The 21,222-nt window shown below is 42.2% G+C and overlaps 1 protein-coding gene across 2 annotated transcripts in view; it reads left to right on the forward strand.

Moving 5' to 3' along the window:
* The window catches only part of znf609b (zinc finger protein 609b), a 77,281-nt gene that overhangs the window by 38,329 nt on the left and 17,730 nt on the right, over positions 1 to 21,222 (forward strand). For both annotated transcript variants that reach the window (XM_008304675.1, XM_008304683.1), the window contains exon 3: positions 15,601 to 15,826. In XM_008304675.1, coding sequence (XP_008302897.1) covers positions 15,601 to 15,826 — 226 coding nt within the window. The remainder of the gene's footprint in view (positions 1 to 15,600; positions 15,827 to 21,222) is intronic.

Consider the following 21,222-nt stretch of genomic DNA (forward strand, 5'->3'; position numbering starts at 1 on the left):
GGGTTAAAATACACCCATGCTAAACACAAAGCTAGTGTTGTTTTCTACATTGCTACAGTGATGAGTTGTACCTCATGACTAGCCCTGAAAAAACACAACTTTACAGACTTTTGTGGTGACAATAATAGTTTCTGCACTGCCCTATTACCCATTGTTCTGGAGAGACTCAACTGTAATGTCTGTGAAAGTTGTCTTTGTTCCAAACAGGATAGCACGCTTCAGCTATAAAACATGAAAGGAAACCAAGGTTATAGCGTCTGATAACATTTATTTCGAAAACTGACTTCCTCTGGGCAGCTGAAAGAAGTTACGAGCACAACATTGGCGGATCATAGTCTTCTAAGGTTAGCACCCAGCTGCTAGTTTATGTACTCAGCACTTACAGAGAAACATTATTATTCATTTCAAGATTTTGCGTTCACCTAAGTGAGTACAATTCCAGCATTCTCTTTCTTTTAGCTCTGGTTTTGGTCTCTACCGACTCCTGAGGGAAATAACTGGCTCTTTAAGTGCTAAATGCTCCACTGTGTTCACCAGCTGGTCTGTAACTGTGTCTGCCTGCTGTTTGCCGCCGAGCAGGTACTGTACAGTAGGTTTTTTAGAGCCGAAAACAACTGCCTGCTGTGGGTGAAAACAAAGCTACGAGAAAAGTGAGAATGAACCTAAACTGTAAACATGTGGGCCGGGGGATTTATATTTTAGTTTAAACTTGCTGTGAAGTTAGCAGAGCTGCAGATTTAGGTGATAATTGTCTGTAGATTCATCACCGCTGGATGTGTAGCCCTTTTTACAATCACACTTTCAGTGTAATTTGATACATCATTATCAAAAATATTAATTACAGCTGGTTTAAGTGTAAAATTTGCTCAGGCATAAGCTATTTTTGGACCATATCTGCACCTGTAGATCTGAGAAATTACTTTAATAAAACCAGTGGAAGGACGTTCAGCTGGGTTACTGCATTAGTCTTGTAGTGCTTAATTGGTGCACAGATGTGATTAGAGATTGATGGCCTGGCATGCTAAGAATGGATGTCATTCCTCTCTAACAGGATATACATGGTGGCAATCTTCCTGAATTATTGCCGCTCAGATGACTTTCTACTCTCCACCCAAAGAATGGGCATTTACCAAAGTACGCACTGCTCTTCTCTGTCGTAGTTAAATAGTCCTTAGTGCATTTCTTCTCGTACATTGTACTCTTTCCAAATGTCCCAAAAGAGCTTTAGTGTGTTGGTGTAGTGGCAATAGGAGAGGACGTGTGAGTGGATCAATAAAGGTGAAGTTAATATGGAAATGAGCTCCTGTTTGTAGTGGAGGCTGGGGAGTTGTTTAGTCCTTGGCGATGAGCTGAGCTCGCACATTCAATTATGTTTCGTAAGTGGGGCCTCTCTGTCCATCTGGAAAACTAAATTATGTTTAATCATATCCATTAGGTTTATGTATCCCTTGAAGAGTGAGACATTTTGCTGTTAAATCTATTCGCTTTAGTCATATGTCACAATTATTATGGTATTTTTATTGTTAATAATATAGCTAAGGATATTGCTCGAGAGGTCCTGGGGATTTGGTTATCGCTGAATAATGGGACGTTTAATACACCGACAAAAATACGATGCAAGAATTCACAGGCTTTGTTCCAATCTAGCGAAGACAAATGCCACATCGGTTACCTCAGTGTATTCATTTGATTTTGTAGACTAAGTTCACACACAGTACAATGTATTAGTTGTGCGGTTTGTAGCTGCACAGCATGGTTGTTCTTCATAGAAGTCCAGAGTAAGCATGGAAAAACCATCAGCGACTTGTCGACGGAGGTTTTTGAAGAATTCCTAATATATACTGTGAGTTTAATTATTCATCTCAATCTCATCTCAGATCTAGTGTTGGCATGAATTATTAAGCGCCAAAGAGGCAAAGTACTTAAAAAGGTACTTAAAAATCTTATAAAAGCCAAATACTGCACGGAAAATATCTTTCTGCCTGGTGTCCTGTGGCGAACTGTGATTGTAAATAAGGTGGAGTTTTGTGATTTTTACGATATGCTAACTCATTTCCAATTACACTGCAAAACACGAAGCTACTTACATGGAATATATAAGTCACACCATGTTAAAAGGCATTTATCTTTAACTAACACGACATAATGCCGACCCCCCTGCCCACCCACCCCCACCGGCTCTTAAGACTGTCAGTTTGACAGTAAGTCCTTAGGATAAATAAAGATGGAGGTATCATCTGTGTTTATGGACAGCAGCTGCAGACAGGGAAGAGGGAGGCGGGGGGGGGGGGGGACTACAATGACTGCACTGACTGTTTATTTTTATCAGGGCATTAGCAGATTAGGCACTCAAACTAACAAGGTCATCAAACTCTGATGGCTGAGAGCAGCAGACCTCTGCTAAGCGGCTGGCTGAGAGGGGAGATTTGGTGTGATATAGTGGGTTTCACTTTACTCCTGCTCCCTCGGCATCACCACTGCCTGACTTTATTAGTGCTTTTAATGATCTGAAGGGCACAGAGATATAATTTGTTTAGAGATTCACTCGCTGAGGCTACACCGTGATGTCTTTAGTGTATTGTGCTGACACGTCGGCACACGTTTAAGTGCCTTAGAAACATTTGAGGGTTCAATTTGCTTTTGTTGTTGCGTCAAAGTGTGTCTACTGAGTAGCCTTTAAACCCTCCCAAACTGCTTTTAGATTGATTTAATACTTGCTAAAGTAGATTTTATTTCCAGGTCAGCCTGTTTTGGCATGCGTTTCGCTGCAGAAAAGGTTTCTCACTTAACTCCCTGGATTACACCCAAGTCAGTCCCAAACTATAATTATCAAAACAAGGCATAGAGGTGCTGTGTGGATCAGAAAATAAACTGTGCGGTAATTTATCCTGCTACACTCTCCTAGCGAGCTGCCTCTTCAACTGTTTTTCCCTTCTCACCAGTGAGAGTGTTGAAATGCCATGCGGTGAGAGCTACAACGGCCGTTGCCCCAAGGTGTATAAAGGTGTAAAAGTCTATAGGGTTTTGAGGCTGTAGTGCAGGAACTACTGGCACTCAGTAATAGTGCACATCACCGTCCATTAAGATAGACACGGTTCAATGAGACAGCCAGCAGTAGAGGTCAATCAGAGTAGCAAGCCCTAGTTAAAGTAGCAGCATGAGGGCTCGAGCAGTGAATGCAGCTCAAGCACTATTTGCAGAACAGAGTGCAGTACACTCCTCCACATGTACAGACACACATTTCTACTCCTACAGCGACGGCCTTAACCTCTGCACCTTTATCATCTGCTTTTCTATGTGAGCAGCTCAGAACTCCACTGTATTTCCTGCAAGCCGACAAGCCCAGAATGGAATCCGGGAGCTAATCTACCGACTGTTGTGTGGCTATATTTACCATTTTGTTAATGTTCCGTTATTTACACTTCAACATATTGCCAAATTCAAGTGAATATATCATCCAGCACTGTACGTTCCCACCAGTCGGCACCCACACTGAATGTAACAAGTCGGTGTTGTGTTAAGTATAATATTCACTGTTGGCTGTTCAAGGAGCACGAAACAATAGAAGGTAATTTGGCATAACTCGCGCTTTTTCTTTTGCAGAAAAGTGTGTTTATTGATGTGTGGCTTAGGATTGTCTTTCTAATGTTTGGAGAAGGCACCACCCACAGCAGAGTGTCAACACAAGGGAAACAGACTAGCAGAACATCTATAAATAGTTTGAGGTTAGGGGCTCTGGGGAAATCTCACAGCCTGAATAACAACTTGTTTTTCTTGTATAATATGTGAGACTAGTAAAATGCCTTTTGTTACTTAGCTGATAAGGTTTATGGATAGTACGTCTAGGTGCTTTTTTATTTCCCCTCAACTTAAAGCAAGCTGCTCTGGGGTTTCCGAATGCAGGAAGGTGGGGACGTGAAGCTGCAGTTTCGGTCACGGCTGTCAACGTTACACTGAATTGTGAACATGAAGTGCACTACACAGGTTTCTAGTTTCTTTTTCTTCCCCCCCTAGCTTGTGTTTGGTCATAGCCTCAGACTTGTAAGAAGTCTGAATCATTGGTATTTGGGTGGGAATCTAGGTGGCTGAGCTGTTGATGACAGCCTCTCAGTTTGTTGTCAGGTTTCCCTTTGCTGTGAGATAAGATTTATGACTATGGAGAGGGCTGGCGAGAGAGAAATCCTCGCAGGCTCAGCTTAGCTTATCTGGATTTCTGCTCCCAGCACAGCTTCTCTCCCTGTCGGACGCAAGTAGGTGACCTTGACAAGAATGTGGCTTATTGTTGTAATAGATACTGTTGTTGTCAACTGACCTATGGTCAGAGTGGGAGGATGAGAAATGGGAGAAAGGGAAAAGGGAAGAGGATCACCAGTAGAACCCAGAGTAAGCAGGTAGACTGGATTTAGTTAGAATAGGTTACAGCTGATGAAATTTTAATCTTTCAACATATTCACAGTGTTAGAATAAAAATTGTCTCGCCCGTCGAGCTGCAACAGTAGTCAATTAATCAAGTGAGGTTAGCTCTGTTTAGAGATTTTTTTTTTGACATTATATTGACAAAATAAATAACAGGGAGATCAATCAGTAATAAAAATAATTGTTAGTTGCAGCCCTCCTGCTAGTATTCAGTGTTGTACTGCAGCTATGTCAAGCCAAGTTCTTTATATATTTTTAGGCTGCAGCCCATTATCACAAATAGCAAATTTGCCTTAAGGAGCTTTGCACTCTGTGCAGCTACAACCCCCCTCTGTCCTTAGACCATTGATAAGTTGCATTGTTATGTGTTGCTAAGAACATCCAGCCACAAACCACACACTGTGAAACCACAAACGATCTTATAAACCAACCAAGCAGAGAGAATAGTTTGGTTCCTGCTTTTTACTTTGTACTATAATGCAGCACAGATGAATTATGCTCAGGCAGTCCCTCAGATGGGCATTCAACACATTTTGTCTGCAGTAAACATGAGGGGATGTTCAGATTTCCCTGCCTCTATATGGAAAGCTTTCAGTCCTCATGATACCCAACAGCCCGCCCCAGTGCACTTCCAGCCCAACCCCCACCCTGTCATCTAACAAACAATACCAGGCCCGGGCTCAAAGCAGCATGCTGAGCCAGAGAAGAGAGGAAGGAATTAGATTGACAAGGTCAAGCTGAACCAAGACAAGAGGAAAGTGTACCACACCACCTGCTGTATGTTAGCCGGTCGACCAACCAGGCATCCAGCCTGCCTGCCTGTCTGCCAAATATCTGAGCTAAGCAGGGACAAATGATGCCAACTTTTTTTAGTAAGTAGTTTCCCATTCTTTACTCGTTTCCGGGATTGCCATCTACTATAGCGATACTATAGTTTCTCCATCTGCTCGTTGGCTGAAGTTGGTGTTCAGAGCGTAGCCTGAGGTAATAATGAAAAGTGGAAACGTTTAGTCAGAGCAGGAGGAGATGCTAGCTTGCTTGCATCTTTAAATCTGCTTGTTGAGACATGCAGATGTTTAATAATTTGGTTAGTTTTATGATAGTGTGGCTACACAAAGAATAAAAATAACACGTAACATTAAAGAGTAGCGTAAATTCCCCATATGCGCAATCACTACAAGGATTTATAGGGTTCATTGTAGCAGTTATTCTCTGTTCCATGTAGAAGAGGTGTGTTTTCTCAACAGCTATTGAAAGGATGAAGTTTTATATGTTGTCAGGACAAACTGTGATCACTGTATGGAGCCATCATCACGTTGAAGTCTTCATTTAGTCAGCGCTGTGGTGTATCACCAAGTACCTGTAAAATACTCTAATGACATTCCCATCAGCCTCAGCTGTATTTTTTATCTCGTGCCAAGTATTATATGTTAGTTTGACCACACTCTGACATGTGGAACGTGAAACACTTTGCAGCCACATTAGCATTGTAAGTGTGAACATGCTGACTTGTGTGAAGGGCAGCTGGCTTTGAGCGCGCTCTTTAACACTCTAAAAACCGTATAATACAATAGATGTATAATACATGAAGAACGTACTAAAATCTAATTCAGTTTTTATTTTAGTACTTGGGTTTTATTTTCTCAGTTTTTACATTTTACTCACCGAGTTAATTGTTGGAAATTGGTGACGCAACGTTTTTTGCCAACAGCAAAAGGAATACGAGCATTCAGACTCACAGAGAGGCTGTAATCAAACCCACACTTTCGGTGGATATGGGTCCAGTTTTACTTTTTGCCGTTTTATCATAGTATTAAAAAGTGAGGAGTTTTTCCTCTGTGTGACTTTGCTTTACTGGGCAAATTAGGCCACTGCTTCATAAGTGAGCAAATTGGTAAGCTCCACTTATCTTGGCTCAGTCCTCTACCCTGCGGTCCCTTGTGCCTTCTGTCTTTTTATATCACTTTTACTTCCCATCATGTAGCTGGTAGCGGTAGGAGCAGTCTCCTGACTAATGTATGTTGTCCTTTCATCAGCGAGTGCAGATGTCTCCACAGGTAAAGCCTCTCATGCTCTTGTAAGAGGGTTTCTCTTTGACAAAACTCGCTGTACCTTTTTGCTTCTGTATAATCAAAGGCCTCTGCAAAATAGTGGCTCTGATTTGCAGTACACAGCTATAATGTGTCACTCTGAAAAGATATTAAATTTGATTACTACAGAAATGTACACAAATGTGAAAGCATTACGTGCCTTTCTAACAGTCGAGCTGTAATTCACAGCTGTTGCTAAGAGCTGTGAGGTGAATGTTTATTCAGTGCTGCATATGAAGCTGTTGCTTCTGCAGACATTCCTCATGTTTATGTCTCATCTTTCACTCTTCTATTTCCAAACCTGGAGGTTGTGCTGCATCTTAAAGAACGAGCTGCAATGTTAAGTGTCAAAATGTGGGCTTCATCGCTAAGATCAGACCTCAAGTCTGGTTTTCCTGGAGACATTTATAAATTACATGTTTGACATAGGTTGTTTTCTTCAGGCTTTAAGGCGGAAATAGAAATGCGTTTTACATGACTTGTAACTTTATTCAAACTCAAGTCTGCCATATGAAAAATGTGTCGTTTATATGCATGGTGTAGGGTCATAATGTTAAGGAGTCATATGGCAAATGGCTTCTTTGTCAGACAATAACTGTTTAGATTGAGATCCTGGCTCAGTCATTATAGCTCCAAAGAGATTGTAGGTCATGGGTGACCGACTTCATCACGGCTTAGTTTCCTCTCCGTATTATTTATGTGTGGTTATGCTTTCCTGAAAGCACAATTAGCAGCTAAAACTGAGAAGAGTTGCCTAGAAACTGAGTGCCTTTTGCCAGCTGGTGGTCTACAATAGATGTCAGGTGTTCCTGTTTGTGTTTTCTCTCTCAGTTTCTGTGATTACTCCGAGCTTCAAAGAGACTGAGAGTGTGGTTTTAGAAAAGGAATTAGGCCAGTGTGCAGTGTTTGAAAACAATCGGGTAGGCTTTCATGACTTGAAAGGGAATCCAGTCATTTTATGTCTCTCTTTTTGTGTCCCCTGGCTGATTTGAACGTTTTAGTAATCAAATTAGATGAGGCTTGTGCATTTGTTTTCAATTGTAGCCTTAATGCTAACAACCATGTTACTTCAATGCTTTCAATAATACGGCTCACTTTAAAAGCTGCCCGGCGATTGTACGCTGATAATCAGAGTCTGCATTGCAGTTGTCTGAACTGGTTAGAATTTAAATGCTGCTGTTCTTAAATTCATTATGCAGATTCGCAGTACAGATTACGAGCCCCGCATTGTTTGTATGACAGCCAAATAAAAGGGCTGCTTCCCTTTTTCTAATGTTTCTTAACCGTGTGTCAGTGGTGTTGAAAGAAGCGCCGACCAGAGCCAGCAAGAAGTGTAATCTTCACTGGCCTTCGACCTCAGTAACTCACAAAAGATGTTCACAGGTTTCGCCCCTGGAGTCAAAAAGAATTACATAATTGAAGCAGGATCACTGAACTTAGCCAACTAATGGCACTTCAGCAAAGATTCCTTTTTACTTAATAATGGCCTCTTGTCAGAAAGAATTACATTTTCTCTTTTAAAGACAGATGTTTTGTGTCTTTTGATGTTGAAAGCGGTGTTAAATTTCTCATGCTTTATCGGACTTGAAGATCTGTACCTTTAAGTGGTTAAACAAACACTTTAGATCTGTTAGTCTTCACACAGGGTAGCTGGGAACTCTACATACGTCACCATTTGATTAGAGTTGGATTTAGTTTCTAATGATTTTATTACAAAATGCTTTTTGGGGATTTTGTCGAGGTGTTTGACAGCCTGCACAGTAGCATAATAATTCATATCGATCATGTAAAAAAAAAAAAAAGACAAGTTATGCCTTAAAAAAAATTAAATATGTGTTAAATGTTCATATGCTGGCTGTCAATGCTAAATAAAAAAAAAAAGCAGTCAAGTGCCACAGGTGACTTTCAACCCATTGTTGCTTCATTAATTAGCAGAAGCATGCAAACAGACAGGTTTAGTTACCCACATGCTCCGTTGCCCTGAAGCTAGCTTACATGTGTTAGCTTTAGGTGACATATGTACACTGTTGCTGTTGTGAATTATTTACATTTCACAGTCTTGTTGGTTCAATCCTAATCACCCCCCTTCAAAGTTAGTTTCCTCTAATATGAGATGCTAACGCTATTCTTTTGTGTAGTACATGCTGTTTTGTTTTTGTTTTTTTTATAAATGACTCATAATGCTTTATTTTGAAATTGAGCACGTTGGACATTTTGCATTTCCGAGTCAGAGATGATAACCCACATCTGTAGTCAGTTTAAATCAACCGGAATGCGTTATCTGACCTGACATCCATTCAAACAACATTGTGACCAACCGCCAAACTGGTCTTAAAAATAGAGCAAGATAAAGAAGGCATGAGCGCGGGTGCACAAAATCAGCAGAGCATGTGAGAAGGGAAAAACTGCCTGTAGTACGTATTTTATTGCACACACTAATGCAGAAAAAAGCTCCAGAAAAAATGTAATTCTATGGTTTAGCAGTGATGCGTATTGAAGCAGTGTTGCGGACATGATTCTCTGTGACCTGCAACAGCAGCCTCGTATGAATGAGTAAACCATGACCAGAACATTTATAATAATCCTGTGATAAATGTGAGGTTTCTGTGTGAAAGTGATGTTAGTTCTGGGTCCACTGTTAAGACCGATTTTTACACCCATAGCTATTTTAGAAACATGATCTGTGTTGCACATCACGGAATTACATGATGTTAAATCCAGAGCATAGATGTTTTTAACAGGTTAGGCATAACCATTTTAATGGATAGGGAGTTTCTTTTTTATTATTATCTCTTTATAAGACCTTTTTATGTTTGTTTTATGGATATACAAGATGTTTGTCAACCATTTTCACTCAATGGCTATTTCTTTACGACGTTTCTCCACCTACAAGGCTCGCAATCGGTGATCAGATCGACTGTTGACAACTGAACAGAGGTTCGCCAGTTGTTTACTCCCCTGCTAGTATTATGGGACGCTGATGGTGATCACTGTTAATCAGCACAAATGACTCCTTAATTCAAAGCAACGTGTTCGGGTTCACTTTTCCATCTGTCAGTCCTGACAGGTGCGCGCTGCAATCTGAGAAAAATAACCCTGTATCTCCATTCTGCCTGTGCCTGCTCACCAAAGCATTGCTCCGCTCACCAGTGTAACCAATATCATCCAGCTGCATCACGTTCTGGCTCAGTCTGCCGTCACGATCCACTGCCATTCATTCCTGTGGCTGTGTCCGCCATGTTCGGGAGCCACATGTGACCCTGGCATTTTCCACTGCTCTAATATACTTACATCTATATTTATCTTTTTTTTTGTCACTGACTTTACCTTTATGTATCTATTGCAAAACTAGTTTTTCTTGTTTGTAACTGGAGAAAGGGAGACACTGAAAGTAAGGGGGGAAAGAAAAGTGGACGTCCTCCTCCAGACCTTTGCTCAGCCCTCCATTATCTGTCGTCACATCTGAGTGAATTCACAGAATTCCCAGTATAGTTGTTCTCATTTCAATATTTTTCAGTTTCTGTTGTCAGAAGTCGGACGTGGTATGAAATCTGATCACATAAATACCACCCTGACCAGCACTGCAGATCATTAATCACTAGTTTGTCTGACAAAATGAACAAAAATACACATTCGCTGTGATGTGATTACAGTAGAAAGTTCCCAGTCTCCCCCCATCTTGAATTGTGTGTCACTGTGTCTGGTAAGAAAATAAAAAATACATCTCCCCAGCGCTTGTAGCAAACTCACTAATAGGCACTCATGATCCCACAGTCAAGGTTAGGGCTGTTGTACTTGCATTGCTTGCGAAGTGTGGACTATAAAAAAAGATTTAAAACATGACTTGGTCGACTCCGTATGGCTCCTCGCTGCCCACATGACTACAGCCAAGACAGGTGTCTCGGTATGACACTGCGCTGTAATCCTCTTCGTGATCCTCGCCCAAGCTCAGCGCTCAGTTTCTTAATCCCAACTCTAATAAACAAGTTAAAGCTGAAGTTAATGTGTCCAGTAAAAAGTGCAGCATGCATCCATCTGCCACGGCCGTGTTATTGTGCGATCACTGGAAATCCAGGCGCAGTTCCCCCTCAGTCAGCACTCTTAAGGTATGCACAACGCCAATCCAAGATTCATAGGATTTTTGTCCGCGAGTTAAACACTATTCTTGCCAGTGTGGCTTTCTCAAGGAGCTGGCATGGGGTTTCAGTTAAGAAAAGGTTTGCGTGACACTCAGGCATTGTGGTTTTGGGGGAAGATTTCAAAATCCTTCTGTAAAGTCTTGCAAGGAGGGGAGAAATCATGGAATTTGGCTTCGGCTGAGCGTCGGGCAGAGCCTTGTAATCTGACAAGTTGTGTAGTTCAGTTGCATGTGGTTTTTCGAAAACCCCGGACAAGACGTCAGGCATTTCACTGTGTGGGTTTACATTCTGCAGCCCCGCAGTGAAAGTCCTTTTGTTCTCTCATCCATTGACAGAACTTGGAAATAGAGCGGCATTGTTCATGCGCATTGTAAACTGGTCCCATATCCGTTGTGATTCTATTTTAATTATTTTACTTGGTGAATGGTTCCTTTATTGTGTCGTGGCTTTAGGCTGGCCTTTCACTTAGAACTCTGACAGCTGAAATGAAATAATTCCTCCTTCCCCTGTTTGGAAATTGACTGGAAATAATAAAGTCAAAGCTCATTCAGACAAGCTTCCACTTAATCGGAAAATATTAGAGATGACTGTGAAATTCATCAGTTCATTAGTGGAAATTATTAAGCTCAGGAATATTGACTGGAATTGTTCTGGGAATCGCCAACATTCAGTGCTCCTAATGTGGCTAATTAGAGAGTTAAAAAGGATGCTGATAGGAAGGCTGGAGCAGGAAACCAGGGGAATCTTTAAACTTCACTCTGCACTGACACTTAACCTGTTATTTTCCTTAATTCATTATTAGCTCCCATCATTAACCTCCTGTCATTTGAAATTGGGGTTTATTAAAGCCTGTTCCCACTGCACGCGTCAACCGCCACCTATAATTGTGGACAAATTAACCAGTACTGTTCCCATTGGATGCGTGCAACTATTAACATTAAAACCTAGGATTTGTCCTATTTGGAAGTGTCACAGAGCTTAAATGGCCCTTGAGGGCTCTGAAGACAGTAAATAGCCAATATCAGAGAACAAACATACGTCCAATATGGCCGACAAACTACTGAATCTTGTTCTACATACTCCAGTCCAGCAGGTGGTGGCACGAGTATCAGTTTCAATTAAATATTGGGGAATCTACAAGTGTCAAAGTCCTCATTTCCTACGTTCTGGTGAATTTTTATGCACCCGTTTCTCCCTTTTGTGGATCCATTTATGGTGGAAATATCTTTGTTTATGTAAAGAAATGGCATGAAATTCAAGCACCGGGAAAAAATTCCAGATGTAACCGAATATATGTGGATCTAAGTACATTTTTCTCAGTAAATTCAAATGTTGTGTGTGCTAAGAATTCATATTTGTAGAGTCAAATAAAACCCAGTTAAAGGCATTGTACATTAGTTTGTTCTAAATGGTGAGGGGCGTATATGTATAGACTATGTTTGTAGCTGAGCTTTCCATGTCTTGGTGTAAAAAGTAATCAAAGTGTGTTTCTCAGAACTTCTTCAGTATGAACGGTTTTGAAGTGTTGCAGTCAGAACAGGCCGTACATAACTCATGACCTGATTATCACATAAAAGCATTTTGTGCAAGAGTCACTGGCATTTGGGTTTTCAGTACTTCCTGGTCTTGAGCTGAAGCAATTAGTTGAAAAATCTAATTGTAGAAAATTATGAATTAAAGATTAATCAGTAGCTATTTTTTATAATCAATTAATTGTTTTAGTCTTTCTTTTTTTCTTTTCTTTTTTTTTTTTAAAGCAAATACACCAAAAAAAACGTCTGGTTGCAGCTTTGGATAACTTTCTAACATTCGTTAATTGACAAAATGTCCTGCCGATTCATTGATTAGGAAGACAACAGTGGTTACAACAGTGTCCTGGGCTCCATTAGCTCTCTAATATAAAGGGTCAGTATGGATCCATGTAAAAACAATATGAATAACTAAAGGAAATAAATGGATGGCTAGCTGGTAGCACCAGTGGTAATTCAAGCTGGCCACTGGCAGCTAGCCACCAAAAAACGACTGATAATGTGAATCTAAAAATACGTGCAACAATTTACTCCTGGAAAGGAGTTTTTTTTTTTTTACCCCCAGGTCATCATTATGTCAGCTAACTTTGGTCACAAATGTCAGCTCCTAAAATGTCGACACAAACACTTGGAGTTTGAGGAGTTGAGTCAATTTAGAGGAGCCTCTGCATGAACCTGTTTGCACCTTTCACCGTTAGCTGTCACTCTGAAGGAGGGTTTATTGTGCGCTCTTGTCTGCAGCCCTCTGTGTCTCCATAAGGCCCAGGAACAGTGTGTGGTGACAGCTCGGGTGATTACCTGTCCTGTCTCATTCACTCAGCCGACCTGCAGCGTGGCCACATCATGCATCAGAAACTGACACACAGTGATTACGATGTCGTTAGCCGCGACTCTCTGTCGCTCTCTGCACACATTAATTTGCTCTTCCTCTTAGCATGGGGAGAAATGGACTATCCACGCTGATTTCAGTAAACCATGAAATATAACGCTTGTGCGATGTCAAGTCTTGAGCTAATATTAAATTTCATCAAAGACTAATGTTTGGTTTTCAAAGCACTTTTGTTCATCATGGATTTGGATTTTTTTATTTTCTGATTGATGTGCCTCACAGAATAATTCATGGCAAATAGTCTCAAAGTACATCTTAATGGAAATTCGACAGCATGGAAAAATAAAACACAAAATGCTAGTATTTTTTATGGCAGATTATGTTTTTAGGTGGTAGGTTAAGATCATATAAAATACAAAAAAAAAAGGTTGAACTAGAGGGGCATTAGAAGAGTGCAATCCTCCGCCAAGGCCAATGCCTTATCTCATAACTTTAAATAAACAGATCCGGATTAATGGGTTTTTCCTTTGGCCATGCTCCACCTTTCTGCTAGTTTCATGAAACTGTACTTGATAGTTTTTACATAATCTTGCTGACAGACAAATAAACCGCACTGAAGCAATACCTCTGTGTCACTCTGGGGGAGGAAATCCACTAAATTTAGAGAATTCTGGTCATATTTACAGTTAACACTTCCAGTGCCTGTCAGTTCTACTGGCTAGAACTAATCATGGCAAAAATACCTAGAAGTACGCATTTACAGCCATGCTAACTTTTAAGCTAAATGCTAACCATGTCAGTGATAAGATGCTGGTGGTTTGCAGCTATAATGTTCACCTTAGATTAGCAATATAGCATTTCAACATTTCCAAATTAGCACCAAAATATAGCTGTATGGTAGGAGTTATTAGTTTTGTAGATACTCAAAAGCTAAAGAACCAAACGTAAAATTCAGCATGTGGAAACAACAAATGTGTCTATTCAGAAGATGCCGAGATATTTCTCAGGATTAGCTGTTGTCATTCATTCAAGCAGTCGACAGAGTTGTTAGGATTTATTAATTAGGTAGGATTAAGTTAAGTTGTACCAACAGTTTAATTATTTCGCTCTTGGTGCCACTATAGCTCAAGTGGTTGAGCTGGCGACCCATGTACAGGGGCTATAGTTCCCGACGCAGCAGCCGGCAGTTCAAATCCTGCTCATAGCCCTTCGCTACAATTCCCAACCCCCATTCCTCTCCCCCGCTTTCCTGTCTGTCTCTCGACTGTCCTATCCAATAAAGGCAAAAAGGCCCAATTCATTCTGGATTAGGGGTCGACCCATTACTAATATGTGGGACTAATGTAAGTTTCCAGTAAACAAACTCCAACAACCAACTTTGCTGAAATGCCTTTGTTTATTCATGGTCTACATTATGTTTGATTGAAAGAGAACACGGCAGCATTTATCTTTCAGAGCTCATAGGTTATTACTGTGAGGCGACTGCAAGTAACAGATTTTAGTTTTGTTTATTCTATTGTAAATTGTTTTTTAAAATGTTGGACTCAAGAGGACCACTAACCAACCAATCAAAACGGCAACTTTTCGATTCCCGGATGGATCAATCTTAAGCAACAACCTCAATATATGCAGTACTAAGTTGTGTTAGTTCTCTCCATTATGCTCACTTTGGAGCAATAAGTAGATTAGAACAATTATTTAAAGGGTGTACAGGCTTATAATCCAATGTGTCAATTGTTGTTTTGTCTCCTAAGTCTAATTGGATCCAGCATTGGCAGCATATTCCAGAGCACTGAGTGGTTTATGCCCAATTAATAAATGTGCAGTGTTGGCTGCAGCATGGCATTCCTCATGCAGTTCAGTGCTAATGATTTGGAGCGCTTTAATGTCGACTGCCTTGAATAAAGAGCACTAAGCCTGGTGTCACTGTGGCCCTTAAATCACCGTCAGTCTTCCTCTCTCTGTCTTTTTTCCACCTACACATTTTTCTGCCTCCGGTTCTCTCTGGCGCTGCTCCCCTCCTTTGCTGTCCTCTTCATTTTCGTTTTCCACGTAGGCCCACTGTCTCTTCGTTGCTGTCACAGCGTGTCAGAACAGGTGGAATCAATTACTGACCCTCAGCAGCCCGCTCCCTTACCACAACTAGCTCTTTAATTGAGGGAATTAATGAGTGATCAGTCCGCGAGATGATTCGGTGTCATGAATCTCGCTCTGCTGTGTGCGCGGGAGGAGAGCTGGGGGAGGGATTGTTTGGCCGACCCTGCATAACTAATTCTGTCCTTCCACAGAGGCAGTCAAAGCAGTTCACATTCCCTTCTCTGCCTTCCCTGCCTGCTAATCACCTCTAAGGCTAAGGAAAGACACTGTAGTACATTGCAGCACGAACCGCTGCCGCATCACCCCTTTCCTCTGATGAAGAGTGCTTCCAAAGCCCACTGAAATACCAGAACGTCTTCCAGGCGTTCAGCACTTTGTTCACTTCCTCTCATTGTGGCATCCGTCGGCTGAATCTCAACATCTGCTCCGTATGTGTTTATACAGTGGTTCAGAAATGTCTCGTGTGTTTCTTTCTCAACCCTCCACTTCTTTCTTCACAGATGGAGTCTCCTGTCTCCACGCCAGCTCCTCCTCCCCTCCACCTCCTGGCCGCAGTAGGCAACAGTGAGATTGCCTCGCCGTGCGAGCAGATAATGGTGCGCACGCGCTCGGTGGCGGTGAACACGTCCGATGTGGCCCTGGCTACCGAACCCGAGTGCTTGGGGCCTTGCGAGCCCGGAACCAGTGTCAATCTGGAAGGCATTGTGTGGCAGGAAACTGAAGATGGTAAGTGAAGTGGTTGAACACGCAATAAATGCATCCTGGATTGCGGCATAAAAGAAAACAAGCTAAAAACATATGGGGTAGTTTGTGTTTTTTATTTTATTTTATTCACATAGCCAGCGTGGTTGTATGGTTGCATTAAGACATCAAGGAGGTATCGCTTTCTCTGGGCTTTAGTGAAGCTTCTGTTGTTAAAAAAAAAGATCATTCTGCTGTCATTACCATACATATTTTGCCTGCTCAAATGTAATTGGATATGCCCAGACTGCCTGAGGAAGTGGTGGTGGTACTAATGCGTGCTTTAACAGCACACATGCTGCATAATATTGCCAAGAAGAATAGTAGTTGGCAGGCAGTTCTTAGGTGGCCTTGATTTGTTTTGTTTTTTTCGCTTGGTAGTGCGCAGACGGGAGTTTGTTGCACAGAGATATCTGCTCAACAACATCATGCCTCATAACACAAAGTACTTTTTTTTGCAAGCCTGCCAGTTGGGAATAGAGTTGGCTGCTCTCCTGCAGCGCAGTCCGAGTGAAATCTTAGAAGCTCTCAGTTTTCCTCCCTTTGATCGAAACCGCATTCAGCTTATTTAATTTAAAGATGTATCACTAGCAGTATCAGGTTCTGCTGGGTCTGAAAACTGCCCCCCCTCCCTTTTTTTTTTTTTGCTGTTGTGCATGTGAAATAATGCAAACACCTAATCTTCAAAGCAGCTCGCGCTCAGCGGCTCTGCGGGCATGCTGAGTACAAATCGCCCACACATCCACAGTGCTGCTTGTTGGTTCACTTGGAGGAACCAAACAGAAAAAAGGTCCCCGGCTCATCAACATTCCCAAAGCACAGTCACTGCTATTGAGTGGCTTTTTTCCCCCTTTTTTGATTTTTGCTCCAGCCCTGGGCTGTGTCTGATTCACCCCTGTTCTCCTCTCTGTTGCAGCTCTTTTCTGTTACCAAGCATCCAGCCAGTCACCCCTTGACTCTGTTTCCAAGCAAACTGGGAGAGAGCGAGTGCAAGGCAAGGGGTTGAGGCAGGAGGGCGGAGGGGTGGGGGGGGGTAGACAAGGCTACTTCTGTTAGTGACACAAACATGGCTCAGAGCCAGCACCAGTACTATGTTTGTGCTCCCTCATTCTCTGCCTCCCACAGAGTGATTGAGCCTCCCTCTCGCCCTGCCCCCTTCCCTTTCCCCAACCAAGTCTGTCCTTTGCCTGCACTCACCCTCTCAAAGCTGCTATTTTGGCTGAAAGAGGTAGTGGTTTGGCCTGATGGAGCTGTGTTTTCTTCTGATTCTACTCTATCTGGCTCAGTGGGGAGGAGGTTGGTGGGAGCTTTTGAGTGGTTTTAAAAGTGGTATGGTGGAGAGAGATGGTAGAGGGGAGGAGGAGGGAGACACTCTGCAGGTGTAGCACACAGGTTGTTATGACCATCAGAGCTGGAGAGACCAGTATGGTTTCCATCCTCCAACCCACTTCACTCTCTTTGAAGTCAGGGTTTTTTTTTTCTCACAAAAGTAGCTTGTGTCAGGTAGACTGAGTCAGGGTAGAAAATCAGATAAATGTCATATAAAAGATGAAGCGATTGGTTTGATTACTGCAAGTTTCTCTGTGTTATGACTTTCAGTCTGTTGTGAATTTATTCAAGCGGCAGCCCGTTCACTGCAGGCAAATCAGATATGGTTTTGTGCTTTAGAGAGAGTGCTGAGGCTGAACTCTGCACTGTTTTAAATCTTTACTGAGTATTTAAGTGTCACTTTTAGGTGACATATAAACAGTAAACCAACAGTGTAGTGGAGATATAAGGGTGAGTCTCAGCAATGAGGCATTTCTCAATACCCTCTATTGTATTACATTTTCCACACTGCTTTAAACACAAGGATTCTTTCTGCATCATTTTAATGGTACAAGCCCACGAACAACCCACTGGCTAGTTTTAAACTGAAAAAGACACAGATGCTGCTTACATCAAACTGCACTGCCATTCAGCTGTGTTTCCCTAAGAGACCCGTGAATGTAGACTTGTCGCGCTGTGTGGCAACTCAACAAATGAGAACCAAATGAGGAAATCAAGCAAATCCAGGCAGAGTACCAGGGAAGAGGAACAAACAGGGGCCCCAAAGACGTAGCAGAGGCTTCCTGATTAGCAGTGAAGTTGAGCAGTCCTCCACTTCTCTGCATGACAAGTCTCATACAGAGCTGTTTAGGCATGCACAGTGTGTGTGTGTGCATTTCATTTAGCATGCCAACCAACAGCTGCTTCATCACCTCCGCCTTTCGGCCTTGTGGGAGTAAATGAACAACAGGCTCCCAGTAATTGTCTGCGCCTCACCCGACTCGCCGAGTGCCAGAGAAAGAAACAGATGAGGAGGAAGCAAGCAACACCTAACAAAACGCGATCACAGAAGCTGCACCTTCGGTCAGAGCTGACAAGAATCTTGGCTGATGAGGCCGAATAAATTTTTCATCCTGTGTAATTTGAGCTCAGATGTTGCAGCACTTTCAGCCGAATCTGGATAATGACCAGATTTAGATAGAGGTCTGAGCATATAATGGGTCCCTGAATGAACAAAACAACCCATACAACTTATAAAAACACATACAATTTAATGCGTTTAGTCTTGTGTAGGAGGGGAAAAAAATGATGAGAGAAAGTGAGTCTGTGTCTTGCTGTCAGTCTGGGGGTGAGTGAAGCGTAGACAGGAGGAAGAAGAGGGGGGAGTCGTGGTATTTTAAGGCCCGGCACTGACACAAATCCCCTCAGCACAGACGAGGCAGTGGCAGCTCCCAGGGTCGTGTCGGCAGAGCGATGGGCCAACCCCTCCCAGGCTTAGCATGCTGATACCTCCAAATGCCATCTCTAAAATGCTGGAGAAGTTTATTGCTCTTGAAACGCAGCCCAGAACGCCTTGGCTCCTGCTCCAGGGCAGAGGGAACACAGAGGGGGCCCCTTTGGCCAAACACTGCAGCTCCATGCCAGTGCCAGTGTGGCGTTCACACACACCGACCCTCCAGTGCACAGCAGGCTATTCCCCGAGCAGGTCCCACAGCTTCTTAAGCTCCCTAATAGATAAATAATACAGGCTGTTTGTGATAAATGTTTGTCTCATGGATTATTTATGCAGCACACATCATTGGAGCCTTGCGAACGTTGGCTTTAGCACAGGAGTTAAAAGCTGTTTGGCATCTGCATAGAAGAGAGGTCAGAGTGAAACGGATATTCCTGTATAAACATTCGAGAGATGTCTTTTTTTTTTTTTCCACCTCTATTTCTCCAACCCTGTCAGGGAGTTGAGAAGAGGAATATTGTATGAAAGGGGTACTTGGCTGTGTAGCTCACTTGCCAGCTATGCTTCCTTGCTCCTTTGAAGACCACCTGTCAGTGGCCTCGTTGAAATGTTTTTACAAAGGCGAGCGGTGGCTGCTCCCTGTGAACTTGCTATAGAAACTGTCCTTGAAATGAGAGTGAGCATTGTCAGGAGGCCTGTAGCTGTCTGCCAGGCCAATGAGCAAGAAGGAGATGGAGTGAAAAATCAATCACAGAAGACACAACTTCTGTTAACGGTCGTATTCAAAAGAAAAGAACAAAAGGGATGCTTCGCTTTCCTTTCTCCAGCCCGCACACAGTAGATTTGCCAGTTCCTCAGCCACTTTGTAACTCGCTAAGCCAGTCTTTACCCTCATCAGCGTTCACTATGCAAGTGAAAGTGGCTGACTTCCAAGGGAAAAAGTGAGCACTCACCAGCTTTCCCAAATATCTGGTTCAAATAACACTCGGAGAACTTTAGATACTGACGGCTTTCTAAAGGAGAAGGCTTGTCTTGTTTGTCACAGCTCGACTCCCTGTGTATTGTTAGCAAGATGGCGCCTGAGTCAACCCAAATCTCTTAAGAGACACATTGGTTCCCATTCTTATTGGCTGACAACTGCATTTTTTCAAGCACTTAAATGGCCTTGAAACGTAAATCATATGCCTGGAGGAATTGTAGGCTTTGCCAGTGGTTGTCATAAGATATCATGTTTGCTATATACACGTCAGGGAGAGCTTGAGTAATGCGCCTTTGGCAGACCTGTCTCTTAATCTCAGCACCATCTCCTTTAAGGAAAAACACCAGAGGCGTTGCTTTAACCGAAAGATGGTAGATTTACCCAGATGACATTTAAGGAAACTGTTCCCTGCCTCAGTACAAATTATTTACAGTAATAAGTACACGTTAAGTTGGTTGAGATGTCAAATATTTCTTTTTTGGCTTTCGCAAACATGGCTGACTGCTGTTTTGTGATCTACTCCCACTGTAAGAGTAAACATGTACAGATTTTTTTTTCCTTTTGCTGTGGAGGGAGAAACTGCTGCATGCGGCTGATAATGTCGGCCGATGTGGGAAGCATACTAATGCTCCCTTCCTTTGCCTCTCAGTGGTATGAGAGAATTGACCTTCTCACAGGCTGTTATTCTTGTCAGTGAGAGTGACTTTACACTTTTACCTCTTATGAACCAGACTGCAGCCTGAACTTTTCAGATAGGGCTCACTTGAAATGCTCCAAAATCCCAAATAAAATCATCAACCACACGCTTGTCTCATCTGCTAGTCATCTGTAACTTTTCCGCTGTTGGACTGAGAGCAGTAATTTTTTATTCTACTTTTATGCAGTCGTGTTTTTTTTTTACAGGGCTGCAGCTAAAGATTATTTTTTACTACGGTTTAATCTACAGAATTTGCTGGCTCGCAGATCTGAAGGGGTGGATGTAAGAATATCAGTTAAACTGGTTCTGCTATCGACCTTTCTGTGTTCCAGCAGCAAGAATGTGCTCCAACTTCATTTTTTTGTCTTGTGTTTACAATGAAGGTGTGAATGTGTTGTGCACATTGACACATTGCATTTGAGCAGCTATCTAACAAGTTTTATAGTATAGCGTGCTGCTGTCAGGACTGTCACAGCTGAAGGAAAGTGAGATCTGTACTCCCACACTGTACTTGGAACAGCTGGTCATGTTACTTTCATAACAGTCGTGACAACCGGTTATAATGTGTTGGAATTTGTCTTTTTATTGTCTGTTTATAACAATATGATTTCGGAACAGAGGCTGCCTGAGACTGTCAGTATTTCACCTGAACAAATCTGATTGCAACCAACACATTAAAAAGTGGTTGGTTAATCAGTTGTTGGTGTAGAATGTAAATGATATGTCGTACTGATAAGCTAGCATCTTGAAATGTTTTACCCATAACACAGATTTGCTAGTTATAAGCTAACTAACATGATGGGTAACTTTCTGTTACTTTATCATCCACTATCCAAGATGGTGTGATCGCATCAGGGCATGTGACCTCCTGATAAGCATGGATGTGTGTTGACTGTGTGACTCAATCAAGACAGCCATTTTTTACTTGTATTTTCTAGAGCCTG

This window comes from Stegastes partitus, unplaced genomic scaffold (assembly GCF_000690725.1).
Source record: "Stegastes partitus isolate 25-593 unplaced genomic scaffold, Stegastes_partitus-1.0.2 Scaffold41, whole genome shotgun sequence".
NCBI lineage: Eukaryota > Metazoa > Chordata > Actinopteri > Pomacentridae > Stegastes > Stegastes partitus.